The following is a 15,644-nucleotide window of genomic DNA, read 5'->3' on the forward strand; positions in this document are numbered from 1 at the left end:
GTCCCTTCCAGCCCAGAAAATGCTGTGACACTGTGATTGTGTTCCTGAGAAGCACCACTCAAGAGGGCATCTCACAGCTGCCTCTGACCGTGAGGCAGAGCCAGCCCTACACACATTGAACAACACAGACAAATCTATGGCAATATCTCTCTGGAAAAGAGATGCAAGGCAGGTGGAAAAAAATCAAAAAAGCTATGAAAATAGAATATTGTTCCAGTGTCTGGAAGTGATGTAAGTATGTGAGTACAAAAGAATTGCTGCAACCAGATCATTTTGGAGGATGAAAGCCAGTATTGCAGGACAAGCCCAGCAAACTCCTTGCATGCTCTGATGGGCAGGCATCCCAGAGGAGAAGTCCCATCCTTCTGGTTTTTGAAGCTTTGCAGCAGGTGTGACCAGAGTGAGGGCGTAACAGGATTTGTGGACACTGAACCCCTGAATTCCTTCGGAATGACCAGTTGGTTTTGGGGTCACCACAACGTAGTTTTAGGACTTAAATGGGTGCCACGAACTTTTAATCAGGCGATCAGTAAAGGAGAATCTGCAAGTGCACCGTGACAGCTCCCTACGTCCTCTATGGAAAGGCCTGTATTTCCCCTGGAGGCAGCATTATTCCTGGAGAAGTTGCAGCCTGCTTTCATGTGCAACCTCGTCTGGGGAAAGTGACCACGCACCGTGTCTGTGGTGGTTGGTGGCAGAGCCAGCTGGAGCCTCCTGCTGTTCTGTGAGTGCTTTGGGGGCCCACGGGGATTTTCTTACCTTGCTCAGTGCCAAAGTGCTGTGGGGGTGCCTGGCGGCAGACGAGGAGATGAGGATGTCGCTGCAGAAGCCAGCTGTGGCGCTGAGTGCAGAAGGTGGCTGCTGAGGGACAGCCCAGGAGCAGATGCTGCAGCTGCTGCTCCAGCGCTGCTCCACCAGTGTTCCACCAACGGCCGCAGGAGCAGCAGACAAGGGCAGTTGCTATGGGCACAGCCCAAGATTCCATGCAGAACCCCAGGGGAACCATGGGACAGAAACAGGGACAGGCCACCTTTGCCCCTTCTACTTCTTCTGCTGCAAGTTTGCTCTGAGGAGCTCCCCATTGGGGCTTTTCCCCTCAGTCCTCTGGACATGGAAAAGCAGAGCTCCCCATTGGGGCTTTTCCCCTCAGTCCTCTGGACATGGAAAAGCCAGAGCACTGGGACAGCTCTGGCTCTCCTCTGTGCTTCTCTGTAAGGTGCCTGCAGCTGAACAGGCAGTGGAGGCTGGCTCTGTCCAAGGGCCCATTCCACATTTCCTGCACTGCAGAACCAGGAGGACTCCTGCCGCTGCCTTTCCTCTGGCTCTGAGAGGAGCTAGAGCTTGCAAATTGTTCCGTGCAGAACCAAGTGCAAAGCTTTCTCTCCAAGTGGCGGCATTCATCCTGCCCCCTTTCTCAATTGTCTGGTGCCCAATAATGTCACTTGATGTTTTCCCTCCTTTGGCCAGCTGAGCTGGTCTCTCACCTCAACACTCCTTCCCTGAAACTTGGAGAAACGGGATGTTTCTCAGGGCAGCTGATGGGGACACACACACTGGGGCAGTGCACCAGCATTGCTGTAGTCAACACGTCATGCAGAATTTCTAGGTCTCTCTTCCAGCTCCCTTGAAGAAGGGGGAATGTTCATCTCTACTACTCTGGCATTCCTCTAAGGAAGGAACACCAAGAGAATTTCTTTTCCACACTAATGGCCTTCAGCTTGGTTTCAATACTTAGGTGTCAGATATGGCAAAACCCAGCCACTTGTACTGCTTTCCTGCCTAAGGTTTAAGCAAAAGCAAATCTTGCTTCCTTCCCAGCCTGCATGTTACACCCACACCAGCCACCTGCTGGGAAAACATATGGAATGAGGCCCACTGCAATGCAGATACTTTGTAGGCTCCAGATCCCACCTGCACTGGCTCCAGCAGGCAAGGGCAAGCTTTGGTCGCTTCCCAGAAGCAGCCTGGCCATTCCCCCCTGCCTCGCCCCCTCGCCATCCTCCACAGCCCCTGCTGCCAAAGCCTTGCTAGGCAGAGCCATTTGCTGGGCTCGGTAAAAGAGTGACTTGGATTCTTCTTTGGCGCAAATACCAAAGCTGTGAGAAGTGAGAGGATCAGGTTCACAGCCGCTCTGCTTTAGCTAAGGACATTACTGGAGGCTCAGAGCCTGGTCCTTTAAAGAGAAACTGAATCTGAACTCCTGGTGTCTTTGTGGTACATGTGGATATTTCTTTTCTAGAATCAGAGAGGTTAGAAAAGTCCTCCAAGGTGCTCAAGTCCATCTGTCCCCCAAAATGAAACAAAGTTATGTTGCTGGGCAACAAAAAGGCCTCAACCCACTACTTTTATCCCAGCAAGTACAGTGAGACAAGGGCACTCCTTTAGATCCTGTGCACTGAATTCAGCAAAGCCTCCCCAGCCACTCCCAGCTGAGATGTTCAGGACTCAAAGCAGGAAGCTCCACCATGATTTCATTGGCAGTAATGGGGACACGCCTCTGGAAGTGCTGCCAGCTGAGCCAGGGGCTGGGCCTGGGGGGGACTCCTGTGCCCCCATTGCTCTCTCAGGGCAAATGCCGTGTTTCCAACACCAAGGAAATGTAAGGAATACTGCCTCCAGGAATTTAATACAGACAAGAAGGCAAAATGGAACAAACTTTGGTTTAATGATATAGACAGATCGTGCCTCAACAAAGACAAAAAGGGGAAAGTTGAAGCATAACAAACACCAAACCTTTTACATTTATTGCTAAATCTAACACTACTAATACATCTTTAAAATACTAATGTATCTTAACTAATAAACAGAGAGATTCCTAACAGGTAAACTAAAAGAAGAATAAAGAATCCTAAAAACTTGAAAAACAATCTTATTTCTATCTAGTCCTCTTGACGCCTGACTCTTGCTAGCCTGGGGCAAATGCAGGGCTAATTTGGCCTTTTCTTCTTGGGGAGAGGCTGTGCATCCTTGCGTGGGCGATGTCTTCTCCTGTGCTTGTTCTTTTCCTTGATGGTTTCAAACTCCCTGGAAGACAGGAAACAAACCATGCATTGTTAACTTCACACACACCATTAAGCCAAGCGCCGAGATCTCCCTTTTTGGATGAATTTCCATCTTTTCAGGCTGTTACGTGTTTATTAAATTGATCAGCACCATGAGTCTGATCTTTCTGGTTTCAATTCTTTGAAATGTCTTCCTCCTTTTGCTTGATCCTAGGTTTAATTGGATCAGCAGCATCAAAGCAAGCTTTGATGCATGTGTTCCTGCTTGTACGAACTGTGTCTTGTTGGGGCATGGCAAGGTTTCACTGGGAATGCTGGGTTTGAACGAAGCTGTTTGGGTTCCAAGTGGGCTGTAAGCTTGAGCAGGGCTGCCAGGGGCGATCCTGCAAGTGGCCTCAGCTTGCCCTGTGGTGCCTTTGGAAAGGGTCAGCGTGCTTTAGGCCAAAGGGGCAGCTGGGAGCAGAAGGAGGAGGAGCTTGCGCACCGTTGGCACTGCCCGCACGGAAAGGGGCCTCCCGCCGGCTGGGGCGGCTGGCGCGGTTGGCAGCAGGGACACTCCGCGCTGCCAGCCCGCTTGCGGCTTCTCTTCCCGGTCTCCCCTGTCTCCTTCCTGGGAGGGCTTTTGCTCCTCTTCCGTTTGCCCGCAGTCTGGAAATCAAAGAATCCTTATCAGTGCTTCCTTCCTCTCAGAAAGCTGAGACGCTCACAGCGTCCACCCCAAAAATCTATCGGCCTAAGCAATTTCTTCCAAACCCCGAAGAGCTGAGAAAAGGGCTGGATATGGTAGTGGGCTGCGGCAGGCTGCCAACCCAGCACTTGGAGGAAAATACTCCCCTTTCCTACAGCTCTAAGGGGGTGGGATAAATACGTGGCTATCTCTAGTTCTACATGTCTTATTTCTACCTCTCTGCCTAACATCTATTTATCTCTGGTTTTCCACCCCACATGTCTAGGGCATGGATTTTACATTCAATCACACTAGTGAAGACACATGATTACCCATTTTCTGCTACCCAAAATAATCTCTCTCTCTCCCTCTCTCTGTCTCTCTCTGTGAAGCAAATTGCTGTTTGCTGGTAAGGAAAGTATTAAAGGTGCCATAGCACCAGCAGCTCCTTCTTGAGGATACGCTGGGGTGCTACAAAAGATCTCTAAAATTTGGCAGCATCTCCATGAAGGCGGCCCATATGGCTGATGTTAGCAAGCAGTGGGGAATGAAGGGTCTGATAGGAATCTGAGGGTGCCAGCCCTTGAGAAATCGATTTGTAGAGAGTCAAAGCCCATTTTGGTGGCGGTGCTGCTTCGTTTGGTCAAGGTTATGCTCCACAATTCCGTATTTCAGGGCAGCAGCACAAGCAAGCCCCGGGCAGCACCTGCTGCGCCTCTTCTGCTGCGTGGGACCAAGGGAGCCAGGCAAAGCGGTGTCTGGCATGGCTTGCCGCAGGGTTTGTGCCCTTCTGCCAGTTTCTTGACCCTGCTGGCATGTCTGGATTTTCTTCCCACTCACCTGAGCAAGAGTGCTGCTGGCAAGTTTCTGCTCTTTTTTCCAGCAGTAGTAGTACTCCACACACTGTGCCACGGTCTTACTTGGGATCTGTTGTGAAAAGCAAAAGAAGGAATCTGAAATGGCCATCCTGTAGGGTGCATTGGAGAACAATGAGAATACAGAGTAAAGTAGGAATTAAAGTCATGGAGAAAATTGAGGAGGGTGTAAAATGAAATCAATATGCAGGAGTCAGAGAGGCATTATGCAATGTAATAAACCGAGTCTTATGCTACGTGGTAACACATATAATGCACAGATCAACACCAAGTCCCCCTAGCAGAGTTCTTCTTTGCCCTGTTCACTGCAGTTATCCCAGCACAAGGTGTTGTGGAAGCAACAGCACACCTGGGAGACAAGTCTGACAGAACAGAGCTTTGTCTTCCAAAAGAGCCTGGAGAGAAGGGCTGCAGAGGCAGGATCATCATTTTCACGCAGGCCTTCCATGTCCTGTTCTGTGACTACTTTAACAGTTTTGGTACTTGAGAAGAGAGGGACATAGGTGCAGTATTTGGTACCAGCAATAATTAACATGTCCCTTCTGATGATCTGCCAAGGTGAGGTATGTCCTGTGGCTTTACCTGCTTCTGGATGAGATGGAAATCCTTGCCGTAGGTGTGGAAAGCCTTTTGGAAGGCCTCCTTCTCCTCAGCTGTCCATCTATCAGAGCCTGGCAAGAAAAAGCAGCAGCTGAATTGATCCCTCTAGCCACTTGAAGCAGATCCCACTGGCTGCCGAAAGCAAGCTGGCACCAGCCATCATTCACGTGTGTGCATGTCTGCTCCCTCAGAAGGTGATGAAGACGAGAGCAGGCATTCCCCAGGGAAAAAAGCATGGAAAACGAGTCAAGCTGAAGGAGTAGATGCTGGTGCTTTCCCCATCCCCAGAGAAGGCGAGATCTTGTGCTGGTTCAAAGCACAACTAATTGAAGCAGAAATGCTTGACACGGCCATTAAGGGCACGGCAGCATGTGTCAGTGAAGGAAGAAGCTGGGCTTAGGTTACCTGCATAATGATAATCAGCCAAGGGATGGTCTTGAGCTGTTGGAGGCCCCCCCGAGAGCAACATCTCCAGAGCCTCCTGCAAGATGCAAGGGAAAAAGGCTTGAGCTGCCCCACAACACAAAAAAGGAGCCAAACCCCACCCATGCTGCTTTCAGCCGCTTTGCCTCTTCAGCTGAGGATTGAGGCCACTGCCTCTCATATGGGTCAAAGATTGTGCTTTGCTCCCAGTCCCTTGTTTCTGCTGCCCAGCCCTTGGCTCCTGCTCCCCAAGGGTAGCATTTTCCTCTCCAACTCCATGATTTTGCTCCTCCTGCACCCCAAATTGCCTCAGCTGACTGCGGCTTCTGGGAATTGTCCCTCAAAATGTCTTTGAGAACACAGATCTCCAGGAGGTTTTCAAGGCAGCAGGCTGCAGGACCCTGCGCCGCTGCCTCCAGGAGAGATCTTGTCCCTGCTGGAGCCATTTGGGCTCAGCCCTGCCGCAGCTGGACGAGACACAGCAGGCAGCGAGTGCTCTGCTGCTTGTGAACTCCCTTCTTCAAGGAGCAGTCAAGAAAGGCTGTCCCGCTGCCCGGGCCTTATCAATTCCCTGCCCACTCTTGCCCGCACCCAAACAGCCACTTCCTACCGGAACGCTGCCGCCAGCCTGGTGCAGGCAGTGCAGGGTGAGCTCCAGCTGAGCTGCTGCCCCGGGAAGGCCACGGGAGCTGGCCATGTCCAACAGTTCTCTGACTGCAAGCACAAGAAAAACCCACCCAAAGTCAGTCTTGAGCCAGCAAAGTGGAAGGCTTTCCATACAAGGCAGAAGGAAAGCACAAGAGCTAAAGCCTGCAGCTTGGAGAGCACGAAAGGGAGAGCAAAGCAAGGGGCAGCTGAAGCAAGGGCCCACCTAGTGCTGCCTCTCCCTTCCAAGCAGTTTTTGTCATAAGGAGTGGGGGCCAATCTCCCCTCTTCCAGTGGCACATGCCTCTGAACCATTTCGATAGCAGCACAGTTGCTCTTTTTCCTGCTCGGCTGCAGAAGCAGAGCATTGTCCTTACGCCTACCACTTCCACAAGGGAAGATGGGCATGACAAGGAGAGAAGCAGAGCCTGCCAAAAGCTGCCTTTTTACCCAAAAACCAGCATTTTACATGCCTGACTATCTCAGGAGTGGAAGGAAAGCTAGACAGCTACCTCTGTCCGGTTTTTCCAGGTCAGGGTCGTCTTCCTCCAAGGGCTTCCAGACCAGGGTTGCAGGCTCTTCATCCTCACTTGGCGGCCCGGTCTGCACCTCGGGGAGCTCAGCCTGAAAGTCACTGCCAACATTGATGTGTCTAGAGGAAGAAGGAGGTGGACGTAAGAAAGGCAAGTGGTCAAGAGACACCTGGTGTGCAGCCACAGCCTTGGACCAATCCCACCGTGACTCTGAAGGAGCAGTTGTCCTGCTCGCCATCCCTCAAGTTTGCTGTCCTTTAACCCTAGGCCAAAACTCACGGCTTAGTGAGGACTCTTGCTTTCCTCTTCATTGTGCCTCTCCTTTCCACCTGAAAGAGATCAAAACAACGCTCCAGATGAAACTCATTCTGCCAAGATGTGTCGGTAGCCTTGCTTCTCATCCTCACCACTGAAAACCCCAAGCTCCTCTGTCCCAGCTCCTCTCCATTAGGTGTCATTGCTGTGTTTTTCACTTGGAATGTCTGAGGCAGGTCCCTCTAGCAGTCTGCAGCTTCCTGAAGAAGGAAAGCTGAAGGGCAGGCACTAGAGTGCCGTGAGTCTTGGGGTCAGTGAGAAGAGCCAAGAGGATGCATGGAAGATGCACTACTGCAGGCTTGGGTTGGATGGAAGGAAAAGGTTCTTCAGCCAGAGGGGGCTTGGGCACTGGAAGTGCCTCCCCAGGGAAGGGCTCCCAGCACCAAGGCTGAGAGAGCTCCAAAAGTCTTTGGACACTGCTCTTGGGCACAGGCTGGGATTCTTAAGGCTGTCCTGAGCAGGCCCAGGTGCTGGGCTCCATGATCTCTGGGAGTCCCTTCCAGCCCAGAAAATGCTGTGACACTGTGATTGTGTTCCTGAGAAGCACCACTCAAGAGGGCATCTCACAGCTGCCTCTGACCGTGAGGCAGAGCCAGCCCTACACACATTGAACAACACAGACAAATCTATGGCAATATCTCTCTGGAAAAGAGATGCAAGGCAGGTGGAAAAAAATCAAAAAAGCTATGAAAATAGAATATTGTTCCAGTGTCTGGAAGTGATGTAAGTATGTGAGTACAAAAGAATTGCTGCAACCAGATCATTTTGGAGGATGAAAGCCAGTATTGCAGGACAAGCCCAGCAAACTCCTTGCATGCTCTGATGGGCAGGCATCCCAGAGGAGAAGTCCCATCCTTCTGGTTTTTGAAACTTTGCAGCAGGTGTGACCAGAGTGAGGGCGTAACAGGATTTGTGGACACTGAACCCCTGAATTCCTTCGGAATGACCAGTTGGTTTTGGGGTCACCACAACGTAGTTTTAGGACTTAAATGGGTGCCACGAACTTCTAATCAGGCGATCGGTAAAGGAGAATCTACAAGTGCACCGTGACAGCTCCCTACGTCCTCTATGGAAAGGTCTGTATTTCCCCTGGAGGCAGCATTATTCCTGGAGAAGTTGCAGCCTGCTTTCATGTGCAACCTCTTCTGGGGAAAGTGACCACGCACCGTGTCTGTGGTGGTTGGTGGCAGAGCCAGCTGGAGCCTCCTGCCGTTCTGTGAGTGCTTTGGGGGCCCACGGGGATTTTCTTACCTTGCACAGTGCCAAAGTGCTGTGGGGATGCCTGGCGGCAGACGAGGAGATGAGGATGTCGCTGCAGAGGCCAGCTGTGGCGCCGAGTGCAGAAGGTGGCTGCTGAGGGACAGCCCAGGAGCAGATGCTGCAGCTGCTGCTCCAGCGCTGCTCCACCAGTGTTCCACCAACGGCCGCAGGAGCAGCAGACAAGGGCAGTTGCTACGGGCACAGCCCAACATTCCATGCAGAACCCCAGGGGAACCATGGGACAGAAACAGGGACAGGCCACCTTTGCCCCTTCTACTTCTTCTGCTGCAAGTTTGCTCTGAGGAGCTCCCCATTGGGGCTTTTCCCCTCAGTCCTCTGGACATGGAAAAGCAGAGCCGGGACAGCTCTGGCTCTCCTCTGTGCTTCTCTGTAAGGTGCCTGCAGCTGAACAGGCAGTGGAGGCTGGCTCTGTCCAAGGGCCCATTCCACATTTCCTGCACTGCAGAACCACAAGGACTCCTGCCGCTGCCTTTCCTCTGGCTCTGAGAGGAGCTAGAGCTTGCAAATTGTTCCGTGCAGAACCAAGTGCAAAGCTTTCTCTCCAAGTGGCGGCATTCATCCTGCCCCCTTTCTCAATTGTCTGGTGCCCAATAATGTCACTTGATGTTTTCCCTCCTTTGGCCAGCTGAGCTGGTCTCTCACCTCAACACTCCTTCCCTGAAACTTGGAGAAACGGGATGTTTCTCAGGGCAGCTGATGGGGACACACACACTGGGGCAGTGCACCAGCATTGCTGTAGTCAACAGGTCATGCAGAATTTCTAGGTCTCTCTTCCAGCTCCCTTGAAGAAGGGGGAATGTTCATCTCTACTACTCTGGCATTCCTCTAAGGAAGGAACACCAAGAGAATTTCTTTTCCACACTAATGGCCTTCACCTTTCTTTGAATACTTAGGTGCCAGATATGGCAAAACCCAGCCACTTGTACTGCTTTCCTGCCTAAGGTTTAAGCAAAAACAAATCTTGCTTCCTTCCCAGCCTGCATGTTACACCCACACCAGCCACCTGCTGGGAAAACATATGGAACAAGGCCCACTGCAATGCAGATACTTTGTAGGCTCCAGATCCCACCTGCACTGGCTCCAGCAGGCAAGGGCAAGCTTTGGTCGCTTCCCAGAAGCAGCCTGGCCATTCCCCCCTGCCTCGCCCCCTCGCCATCCTCCACAGCCCCTGCTGCCAAAGCCTTGCTAGGCAGAGCCATTTGCTGGGCTCGGTAAAAGAGTGACTTGGATTCTTCTTTGGCGCAAATACCAAAGCTGTGAGAAGTGAGAGGATCAGGTTCACAGCCGCTCTGCTTTAGCTAAGGACATTACTGGAGGCTCAGAGCCTGGTCCTTTAAAGAGAAACTGAATCTGAACTCCTGGTGTCTTTGTGGTACATGTGGATATTTCTTTTCTAGAATCAGAGAGGTTAGAAAAGTCCTCCAAGGTGCTCAAGTCCATCTGTCCCCCAAAATGAAACAAAGTTATGTTGCTGGGCAACAAAATGGCCTCAACCCACTACTTTTATCCCAGCAAGTACAGTGAGACAAGGGCACTCCTTTAGATCCAATGCACTGAATTCAGCAAAGCCTCCCCAGCCACTCCCAGCTGAGATGTTCAGGAATCAAAGGAGGAAGCTCCACCATGATTTCATTGGCAGTAATGGGGACACGCCTGTGGAAGTGCTGCCAGCTGAGCCAGGGGCTGGGCCTGGGGGGGACTCATGTGCCCCCATTGCTCTCTCAGGGCAAATGCCGAGTTTCCAACACCAAGGAAATGTAAGGAATACTGCCTCCAGGAATTTAATACAGACAAGAAGGCAAAATGGAACAAACTTTGGTTTAATGATATAGACAGATCATGCCTCAACAAAGACAAAAAGGGGAAAGTTGAAGCATAACAAACACCAAACCTTTTACATTTATTGCTAAATCTAACACTACTAATACATCTTTAAAATACTAATGTATCTTAACTAATAAACAGAGAGATTCCTAACAGGTAAACTAAAAGAAGAATAAAGAATCCTAAAAACTTGAAAAACAATCTTATTTCTATCTAGTCCCCTTGACGCCTAACTCTTGCTAGCCTGGGGCAAATGCAGGGCTAATTTGGCCTTTTCTTCTTGGGGAGAGGCTGTGCATCCTTGCGTGGGCGATGTCTTCTCCTGTGCTTGTTCCTTTCCTTGATGGTTTCAAACTCCCTGGAAGACAGGAAACAAACCATGCATTGTTAACTTCATACACACCATGAAGCCAAGCGCCGAGATCTCCCTTTTTGGATGAATTTCCATCTTTTCAGGCTGTTACGTGTTTATTAAATTGATCAGCACCATGAGTCTGATCTTTCTGGTTTCAATTCTTTGAAATGTCTTCCTCCTTTTGCTTGATCCTAGGTTTAATTGGATCAGCAGCATCAAAGCAAGCTTTGATGCATGTGTTCCTGCTTGTACGAACTGTGTCTTGTTGGGGCATGGCAAGGTTTCACTGGGAATGCTGGGTTTGAACGAAGCTGTTTGGGTTCCAAGTGGGCTGTAAGCTTGAGCAGGGCTGCCAGGGGCGATCCTGCAAGTGGCCTCAGCTTGCCCTGTGGTGCCTTTGGAAAGGGTCAGCGTGCTTTAGGCCAAAGGGGCAGCTGGGAGCAGAAGGAGGAGGAGCTTGCGCACCGTTGGCACTGCCCGCACGGAAAGGGGCCTCCCGCCGGCTGGGGCGGCTGGCGCGGTTGGCAGCAGGGACACTCCGCGCTGCCAGCCCGCTTGCGGCTTCTCTTCCCGGTCTCCCCTGTCTCCTTCCTGGGAGGGCTTTTCCTCCTCTTCCGTTTGCCCGCAGTCTGGAAATCAAAGAATCCTTATCAGTGCTTCCTTCCTCTCAGAAAGCTGAGACGCTCACAGCGTCCACCCCAAAAATCTATCGGCCTAAGCAATTTCTTCCAAACCCCGAAGAGCTGAGAAAAGGGCTGGATATGGCAGTGGGCTGCGGCAGGCTGCCAACCCAGCACTTGGAGGAAAATACTCCCCTTTCCTACAGCTCTAAGGGGGTGGGATAAATACGTGGCTATCTCTAGTTCTGCATGTCTTATTTCTACCTCTCTGCCTAACATCTATTTATCTCTGGTTTTCCACCCCACATGTCTAGGGCATGGATTTTACATTCAATCACACTAGTGAAGACACATGATTACCCATTTTCTGCTACCCAAAATAATCTCTCTCTCTCCCTCTCTCTGTCTCTCTCTGTGAAGCAAATTGCTGTTTGCTGGTAAGGAAAGTATTAAAGGTGCCATAGCACCAGCAGCTCCTTCTTGAGGATACGCTGGGGTGCTACAAAAGATCTCTAAAATTTGGCAGCATCTCCATGAAGGCGGCCCATATGGCTGATGTTAGCAAGCAGTGGGGAATGAAGGGTCTGATAGGAATCTGAGGGTGCCAGCCCTTGAGAAATCGATTTGTAGAGAGTCAAAGCCCATTTTGGTGGCGGTGCTGCTTCGTTTGGTCAAGGTTATGCTCCACAATTCCGTATTTCAGGGCAGCAGCACAAGAAAGCCCCGGGCAGCACCTGCTGCGCCTCTCCTGCTGCGTGGGACCAAGGGAGCCAGGCAAAGCGGTGTCTGGCATGGCTTGCAGCAGGGTTTGTGCCCTTCTGCCCGTTTCTTGACCCTGCTGGCATGTCTGGATTTTCTTCCCACTCACCTGAGCAAGAGTGCTGCTGGCAAGTTTCTGCTCTTTTTTCCAGCAGTAGTAGTACTCCACACACTGTGCCACGGTCTTACTTGGGATCTGTTGTGAAAAGCAAAAGAAGGAATCTGAAATGGCCATCCTGTAGGGTGCATTGGAGAACAATGAGAATACAGAGTAAAGTAGGAATTAAAGTCATGGAGAAAATTGAGGAGGGTGTAAAATGAAATCAATATGCAGGAGTCAGAGAGGCATTATGCAATGTAATAAACCGAGTCTTATGCTACGTGGTAACACATATAATGCACAGATCAACACCAAGTCCCCCTAGCAGAGTTCTTCTTTGCCCTGTTCACTGCAGTTATCCCAGCACAAGGTGTTGTGGAAGCAACAGCACACCTGGGAGACAAGTCTGACAGAACAGAGCTTTGTCTTCCAAAAGAGCCTGGAGAGAAGGGCTGCAGAGGCAGGATCATCATTTTCACGCAGGCCTTCCATGTCCTGTTCTGTGACTACTTTAACAGTTTTGGTACTTGAGAAGAGAGGGACATAGGTGCAGTATTTGGTACCAGCAATAATTAACATGTCCCTTCTGATGATCTGCCAAGGTGAGGTATGTCCTGTGGCTTTACCTGCTTCTGGATGAGATGGAAATCCTTGCCGTAGGTGTGGAAAGCCTTTTGGAAGGCCTCCTTCTCCTCAGCTGTCCATCTATCAGAGCCTGGCAAGAAAAAGCAGCAGCTGAATTGATCCCTCTAGCCACTTGAAGCAGATCCCACTGGCTGCCGAAAGCAAGCTGGCACCAGCCATCATTCACGTGTGTGCATGTCTGCTCCCTCAGAAGGTGATGAAGACGAGAGCAGGCATTCCCCAGGGAAAAAAGCATGGAAAACGAGTCAAGCTGAAGGAGTAGATGCTGGTGCTTTCCCCATCCCCAGAGAAGGCGAGATCTTGTGCTGGTTCAAAGCACAACTAATTGAAGCAGAAATGCTTGACACGGCCATTAAGGGCACGGCAGCATGTGTCAGTGAAGGAAGAAGCTGGGCTTAGGTTACCTGCATAATGATAACCAGCCAAGGGATGGTCTTGAGCTGTTGGAGGCCCCCCCGAGAGCAACATCTCCAGAGCCTCCTGCAAGATGCAAGGGAAAAAGGCTTGAGCTGCCCCACAACACAAAAAAGGAGCCAAACCCCACCCATGCTGCTTTCAGCCGCTTTGCCTCTTCAGCTGAGGATTCAGGCCCCTGGCTCTCATATGGGTCAAAGATTGTGCTTTGCTCCCAGTCCCTCGTTTCTGCTGCCCAGCCCTTGGCTCCTGCTCCCCAAGGGTAGCATTTTCCTCTCCAACTCCATGATTTTGCTCCTCCTGCACCCCAAATTGCCTCAGCTGACTGCGGCTTCTGGGAATTGTCCCTCAAAATGTCTTCGAGAACACAGATCTCCAGGAGGTTTTCAAGGCAGCAGGCTGCAGGACCCTGCGCCGCTGCCTCCAGGAGTGATCTTGTCCCTGCTGGAGCCATTTGGGCTCAGCCCTGCCGCAGCTGGACGAGACACAGCAGGCAGCGAGTGCTCTGCTGCTTGTGAACTCCCTTCTTCAAGGAGCAGCCAAGAAAGGCTGTCCCGCTGCCCGGGCCTTATCAATTCCCTGCCCACTCTTGCCCGCGCCCAAACAGCCGCTTCCTACCGGAACGCTGCCGCGAGCCTGGTGCAGGCAGTGCAGGGCGAGCTCCAGCTGAGCTGCTGCCCCGGGAAGGCCACGGGAGCTGGCCATGTCCAACAGTTCTCTGACTGCAAGCACAAGAAAAACCCACCCAAAGTCAGTCTTGAGCCAGCAAAGTGGAAGGCTTTCCATACAAGGCAGAAGGAAAGCACAAGAGCTAAAGCCTGCAGCTTGGAGAGCACGAAAGGGAGAGCAAAGCAAGGGGCAGCTGAAGCAAGCGCCCACCTAGTGCTGCCTCTCCCTTCCAAGCAGTTTTTGTCATAAGGAGTGGGGGCCAATCTCCCCTCTTCCAGTGGCACATGCCTCTGAACCATTTCGATAGCAGCACAGTTGCTCTTTTTCCTGCTCGGCTGCAGAAGCAGAGCATTGTCCTTACGCCTACCACTTCCACAAGGGAAGATGGGCATGACAAGGAGAGAAGCAGAGCCTGCCAAAAGCTGCCTTTTTACCCAAAAACCAGCATTTTACATGCCTGACTATCTCAGGAGTGGAAGGAAAGCTAGACAGCTACCTCTGTCCGGTTTTTCCAGGTCAGGGTCGTCTTCCTCCAAGGGCTTCCAGACCAGGGTTGCAGGCTCTTCATCCTCACTTGGCGGCCCGGTCTGCACCTCGGGGAGCTCAGCCTGAAAGTCACTGCCAACATTGATGTGTCTAGAGGAAGAAGGAGGTGGACATAAGAAAGGCAAGTGGTCAAGAGACACCTGGTGTGCAGCCACAGCCTTGGACCAATCCCACCGTGACTCTGAAAGAGCAGTTGTCCTGCTCGCCATCCCTCAAGTTTGCTGTCCTTTAACCCTAGGCCAAAACTCACGGCTTAGTGAGGACTCTTGCTTTCCTCTTCATTGTGCCTCTCCTTTCCACCTGAAAGAGATCAAAACAACGCTCCAGATGAAACTCATTCTGCCAAGATGTGTCGGTAGCCTTGCTTCTCATCCTCACCACTGAAAAGTCCCAGCTCCTCTCCATTAGGTGTCATTGCTGTGTTTTTCACTTGGAATGTCTGAGGCAGGTCCCTCTAGCAGTCTGCAGCTTCCTGAAGAAGGAAAGCTGAAGGGCAGGCACTAGAGTGCCTTGAGTCTTGGGGTCAGTGAGAAGAGCCAAGAGGATGCATGGAAGATGCACTACTGCAGGCTTGGGTTGGATGGAAGGAAAAGGTTCTTCAGCCAGAGGGGGCTTGGGCACTGGAAGTGCCTCCCCAGGGAAGGGCTCCCAGCACCAAGGCTGAGAGAGCTCCAAAAGTCTTTGGACACTGCTCTTGGGCACAGGCTGGGATTCTTAAGGCTGTCCTGAGCAGGCCCAGGTGCTGGGCTCCATGATCTCTGGGAGTCCCTTCCAGCCCAGAAAATGCTGTGACACTGTGATTGTGTTCCTGAGAAGCACCACTCAAGAGGGCATCTCACAGCTGCCTCTGACCGTGAGGCAGAGCCAGCCCTACACACATTGAACAACACAGACAAATCTATGGCAATATCTCTCTGGAAAAGAGATGCAAGGCAGGTGGAAAAAAATCAAAAAAGCTATGAAAATAGAATATTGTTCCAGTGTCTGGAAGTGATGTAAGTATGTGAGTACAAAAGAATTGCTGCAACCAGATCATTTTGGAGGATGAAAGCCAGTATTGCAGGACAAGCCCAGCAAACTCCTTGCATGCTCTGATGGGCAGGCATCCCAGAGGAGAAGTCCCATCCTTCTGGTTTTTGAAGCTTTGCAGCAGGTGTGACCAGAGTGAGGGCGTAACAGGATTTGTGGACACTGAACCCCTGAATTCCTTCGGAATGACCAGTTGGTTTTGGGGTCACCACAACGTAGTTTTAGGACTTAAATGGGTGCCACGAACTTTTAATCAGGCGATCAGTAAAGGAGAATCTGCAAGTGCACCGTGACAGCTCCCTACGTCCTCTATGGAAAGGCCTGTATTTCCCCTGGAGGCAG

At 51.3% G+C, this 15,644-nt stretch overlaps 1 protein-coding gene across 1 annotated transcript; it reads right to left on the reverse strand.

Moving 5' to 3' along the window:
* Nucleotides 1–1,826: 1,826 nt before the first annotated feature.
* LOC135293072 (zinc finger protein 541-like) lies at nucleotides 1,827–5,660 on the reverse strand. Its single transcript, XM_064407080.1, has 5 exons — nucleotides 5,550–5,660; nucleotides 5,127–5,215; nucleotides 4,510–4,596; nucleotides 3,535–3,650; nucleotides 1,827–1,845 (listed from the first exon to the last, which is right to left on the reverse strand). Exons 1-5 carry the CDS (start codon nucleotides 5,611–5,613, stop codon nucleotides 1,827–1,829), a joined length of 375 nt encoding a protein of 124 aa, XP_064263150.1. The 5' UTR covers nucleotides 5,614–5,660.
* Nucleotides 5,661–15,644: the final 9,984 nt, after the last annotated feature.

Source organism: Passer domesticus, unplaced genomic scaffold (genome assembly GCF_036417665.1).
Source record: "Passer domesticus isolate bPasDom1 unplaced genomic scaffold, bPasDom1.hap1 HAP1_SCAFFOLD_67, whole genome shotgun sequence".
NCBI classification, from domain to species: Eukaryota; Metazoa; Chordata; class Aves; order Passeriformes; family Passeridae; genus Passer; species Passer domesticus.

Excerpts from the sequence above, each read along its gene's own strand:
- LOC135293072 (XM_064407080.1), bottom strand. The coding sequence starts at position 5,613 with ATGTTGCTCTCGGGGGGGCCTCCAACAGCTCAAGACCATCCCTTGGCT. Across the intron at positions 4,597-5,126 it reads TCCATCTCATCCAGAAGCAG|ATCCCAAGTAAGACCGTGGC; the intron begins GTAAAGCCACAG and ends TTTTCACAACAG. Across the intron at positions 3,651-4,509 it reads CCAGCAGCACTCTTGCTCAG|ACTGCGGGCAAACGGAAGAG; the intron begins GTGAGTGGGAAG and ends TTTGATTTCCAG.